This window comes from Palaemon carinicauda, chromosome 11 (assembly GCF_036898095.1).
Source record: "Palaemon carinicauda isolate YSFRI2023 chromosome 11, ASM3689809v2, whole genome shotgun sequence".
Classification (NCBI taxonomy): Eukaryota; Metazoa; Arthropoda; class Malacostraca; order Decapoda; family Palaemonidae; genus Palaemon; species Palaemon carinicauda.
The window spans coordinates 142927209-142932510 of NC_090735.1; the positions used below are offsets into that span (position 1 = coordinate 142927209).

General features: G+C 35.5%; 1 protein-coding gene across 1 annotated transcript in view; it reads right to left on the bottom strand.

Moving 5' to 3' along the window:
- Positions 1 to 389: 389 nt before the first annotated feature.
- Positions 390 to 5302, bottom strand: part of LOC137650257 (follistatin-related protein 1-like) — a 58803-nt gene continuing 53890 nt past the window's right edge. The window contains exons 8-9 of the mRNA XM_068383554.1: positions 2421 to 2484; positions 390 to 1700 (exon numbers count right to left, since the gene is read on the bottom strand). Coding sequence (XP_068239655.1) covers positions 1343 to 1700; positions 2421 to 2484 — 422 coding nt within the window. The 3' untranslated portion in view covers positions 390 to 1342. The remainder of the gene's footprint in view (positions 1701 to 2420; positions 2485 to 5302) is intronic.

Below are 5302 nucleotides of genomic sequence, written 5' to 3' on the forward strand. Positions count from 1 at the left end.
ATTATTATTAGCCAAGGTACAACCCTAGTTAGAAAAGCAAGATGCTATAAGGCCCAAGGGCTCCAACAGGGAAAAATAGCCCAGTGAGGAAAGGGAATAAGGAAATAAATAAATGATGAGAACAAATTAATAATAAATCATTTTACAAACAGTAACAACGTCAAACCAGATATGTCATATATAGAATATAAAAAGACTTAGGTCAGCCTGTTCAACATAAAAACATTTGCTGCAACTTTGAACTTTTGAAGCTCTACTGATACAACTACCCGATTAGGAAGATCATTCCACAACTTGGTCACAGCAGGAATAAATGTTTTAAAATGTTGACTACTTTATAGTAGGTCTATCGTCATATATTGAGGGTGGATTTAATTAAGAAATAAGACTTATAGAATAAAGATATTTATTGATACAAAAGCACAATCATAATGCAGTTACACTTAATAATAATTATTACAACATACAAGACTTAATTTTAGAAACGTTAAAATAATTTGAAATCACCCAGCTCAATTGTCAGATAAACCGATATGGCTCTCGTGTTATTAATGAATACTAAAAGATATACATCACTTGAACGCCAAAAATATTGATATGCCTTAGCCATCTATGCTCACTTGAATATATTAATGCTCTTACATTTATCTGTCTACGAAAGCATCGAAAAATATGCTTCAAGCCTATTTTGGTTTTTTGCTTATCTCTAAGATTTCTACTTTAAAAATATTTTACTATCTCTGACATCTGCGTTTGCACGCTTCCAAGATGTTCAATTCAAAGGACTTTGGAGAATCCTTCCATATTTGAACGAAAACACTCATAGATTTATGGAAAACGATCATGGAAGGTTGAGAATATTAATTGCGGAACATTTAAAGGTATTGGCACATGAATTAAGGCAGAGATAAAGAACGAAGGGATTGTGTTTCGCCTTGAGAGAGAGAGAGAGAGAGAGAGAGAGAGAGAGAGAGAGAGAGAGAGAGAGAGAGAGAGAGGAGGGGGTGTGTTTGCCTTGAGAAATAGTTTCGCCCTAGTTGTTCAAGAGACATAACATTGGACGGAGTACCGGAATATGAGGCGAAGATACGAAGAAAAGAAGTTAAAGAAAGAAGAGAGAAAAAAACTTTTGCTGCTTGGTACGCTTAGGCTGATAAAGGAGACAATTTCACAAAGTTTTATCGAAAGAAGTTGCGAACAAGACGACGCGATATTTCGGGCGATAAGGTTGCAGTTTCTGGAGAAATCTGCCTAAATTATGTGGTTCCGCATTTTCGCCCTCGCTAAGTTGGGGGGATGGATTGTTTAACAAACACAGAGTTTTAATTCCCAACCCTTATCTTTATAGGTGGTTGTGGTGTTGCTTTTCTCTCCTGTGCTTTCTCAGCTTGACCAGCAGGTCGTCGAAGAGTTTGTCGATGTATTCGTCATCATCATCATCAAGATCATCACCTTCAACTTTGGTATCCTTGGTAGTCTTTTTGACATCTTCATAATCATCATCGTAGTAGTAATCATCATAATAGTCATCATCATCATCATCATCAGCTTCCTCAGCTGCAGTTACCTTGTCTTTACCTTCGTCGAGTTCATTTTCTGCGTCGTCGTAAGAATAGAAATCATCCTTCTTGAATTCCTTTTTGGATTTGGCGTCGGTCCGGGCGGGATTGGTACACACCCAACTTCCGACTGCGCACACACTGGAATAAAAGCCGCATCGGTGAAACGTGTGGAAAATATATTCCATAAAATAGAAATGTTTTATGCTGTCATTAAAACGTCATATGATACTATCTCTAAAATGTTATGGAAATAGAGACATTCGATAACTTTCAGGAATTGCCGTCTGCAAAATGTAAATGTGCATTACAGACACATTACGAAATTACAAACTGGAAATGATAAATGTTTAATGCAAACAAAAGGCTGAGCGTAAAATGTTAACAGACTAAAAATTATAGATTATGGAATGCTAAAGCTTTATGTAGGTGCACTACTGATGTTCCTGTTGTATTAAGTAAAGGTTCAATACAGTCCTTACTACAAAGTTTCAGATGTTTTAATACAAACTACAGAAAGCACACATTTTATAGAATTCTCAATATATTTACAAATATATATTGTGAAATTAGATATTGAAGTGAAATTACTTGTACTTTGTTCTATCTGTAGACTTTATCAATTCATATTTTTTCAGAATTCTGGCATACTCAGGGAGAACAAGAAATATATTTGAATTCTGTACACATTTGTGTTAATTAAATTTAAACTGAAGCTATAAGTATACAATAAATTATTCAGAAAAAGAATTATATAATTCGCCATATAAATGTGTTTTTCCTTCAATGAGAATATTCAGAAAAATAATGCAAGATCTAAATTTATCACGTAGCCATCAGAATAGAAATGATAATACATACCATCTGTTCCCATCGACAACCACCTCATGAGCATCGTGGTACTGTTTACCCTCCAGGGAGCAAACTGAAAAAAAAATGATTCATTTATCATTACTTTCATCGTTAAGATTATTATTATTACTAGGGTCATTCTCATAATTCTTGCTAATATTATCATTATCACAAAAATGTGAAAATAGTGAATATATGTTACTGGCAATTTTATTCAAATATATCATCAAAACCTGTTTTATGGATACCATGATATAAAATGAAAATAGATACTCCATGAGAGAATTCAAAGGAAGTTTTCAATAACATATGGAAAATCTTAAAAGAGGTCTAACTGTAATTCTCTTACAGAATGGGTTATCACAATTTATGTCATTTGCGAACAGGGTTTAAACTTCTAAGGTAATTACCTTAGTTTGGGGTAATTTGTATGGTTTCAAAGTAATTTTTTAAAGCTAATGATATTTTTGAGGTAATTTTTGTTTTACTAGCTTCAAATTTAAGGAAATTTGAAGTTTTTAAGGTAATCTAAGTTAAAAAGCAGCAGCATCTAAGGCAATGGTCACATGCTCAAGTTTACACCCTGGTTGCGAAGCCTAACAAGAGCACCCAGGTGGAATCAACGATTCATAAATTCCTTGTCACTCATAAAGCGACGGTAAAAGCCCTCTGGCGTATACGCGTCATACGATGCCGCGATGAAATTACAATCCCGGATGCAAAAGCGTATTTTACGTATAACGGGCCGTGGTATAGACCCAGGACCCACTTAGGCAGAGACCATATGAATATTCTACTGCAGAAACCGTACATTGGACATGTAATTCATATCGTTGACGTCTTTTCGTCTGGTGGCTTCAATCGTAAAAAATAAGTAAATACTTGGAGAGTTATTAGATGGCTACTGATTTGTTATGAAAGATTTTGTCTAAAAGAACCTCAGGATTTGCAATTCTATATGCTTTCGTATGCAGGTCCATATAAAGATACATTAATTCCTATGAATAAACATATGTATTTTTTCTTACATTTATGAATGTAGGTTAATATTTCTTTATTTTAGCGGTAAAACGTACTTTTAATTAACATACGATCATGCTCCTATGCTAATATGTCATTACATATACATTTCATCAACGTACAAAACGCAAACCGCTACTCCCATGTTAATACATATTATGTACGTGTTTTGTCATATTCGTATCCAGCGCACGTTTACACTTTATTTTGTAGATAGTACAGGGATATGCAAATAAGCCTCAGACCGGCTATACGACGAACTGAGTTGGCGTCACCAGGTTCTTACGGTCAGGGAGGGCATAACCACGGACTATACATGGGGAAATCAGTGTTAAATACCTGGCGAGATGAAGGGATAAAAAAGCAGACTCTTTAGTTTAACACCCGATGAAAAAAAGATAATTAGCGCAGGGAAAGGAATCTGGGGGAGGATATAATCGAAGTATGTCAGGCAGATTAGAAAACAGGAATATATAGCAACGTTCAACTGGAAGTAGCGCGCGCGTACACACACACACACACACACACACTCACACTCACACTCACACTCACACACACACATAATATATATATATATATATATATATATATATATGTATACATATATATACTGTATATATATTATCTTTTTCTCAAAGATGGCTTGTCCATTGAGTGTTAATTCTTATTCCCAGAAGGTAATACTGGGATGAGGTTGTTATAGTCTCACACCTTTACAAATTCTTTATGCCGTCCGCCACAGAAATCTGAACCCCTTTGGACTTAGTAAATGTGCCATAAAATCATCCCAGGAAGAGAGAAACTAATGTTTATGGTAAAGTTCTTTTGGATGATAGTTAGTTTTTATGTCAAGCGCAATTCATTCTCTCAAACCTTCCTCTATAACATATTTAAAAGATATGAGTCTTCATCATCATCATCATCATCATCTCCTTCGCCTATTGACGCAAAGGGTCTAGGTTAGATTTCGCCAATCGTCTCTATCTGGAGCTTTTAATTCAATACTTGTCCATTCATCTTCTCCTACTTCGTGCTTCATAGACCTCAGCCATATAGGCCTGGGTCTTCCAACTCTTCTAGTGCCTTGTGGAGCCCAGTTGAACGTTTGGTGAACTAATCTCTCTTGGGAAGTGCGAAGAGCATGCCCAAATCATCTCCATCTATCCCTCATCATGATCTCATACACATATGGCACCCGAGTAATTTCTCTTATAGTTTCATTTCTAATCCTGTCCTGCCATTTAACTTCCAGTTTCCTTTTGAGAGCTTTGTTCTCAAATCTACTAAATCTAAAAGATATGAGTACTTTCGATTATTCACATTTTAATAGAATTGATCGCTATATGTGGGAGTCAGTGGTTTCCATAGCTGGTCCATAAAAGAATATTGTTCCGCCTTTCATCGTAGGTTGGGCAAGCCACCAGTCACCTTTTGAGGTAGTCTTGCTAGTTGCTACCACCAGTTATAGCATCCTTTAGGGATTGGCCAGATAGTTTGATGCTTCATCCCCTCCTGGGAAGGGGTGTTTTTTTTTTTTTTTTTTTTTTTTTTTTTTTTGTATACACATACACAGAAGCTCCGGCATAAGGCTTATACAGGTCCTCCTTACTCACACATCCGACAACGTTAACCATAATGGGCATTACACTCTCTCATAAGTTGTAAATTAGTTACTTTTACTGTTTAAAGGTTATTTTCCCAAATGGTAAGTTTATGAAAATTCTTTAGTTATGGGATTATTCAAAATATAATCAATGCTCTTTAGTTTCTATACCATGGCATTCTGCTGTGCTGTCTTGAGTTAGAGTTCTCTTCCTTGGAGTTATACTCAAGCACACCCTTCCTCTTGTGTGTGTGTGTTTTTTTTTTTT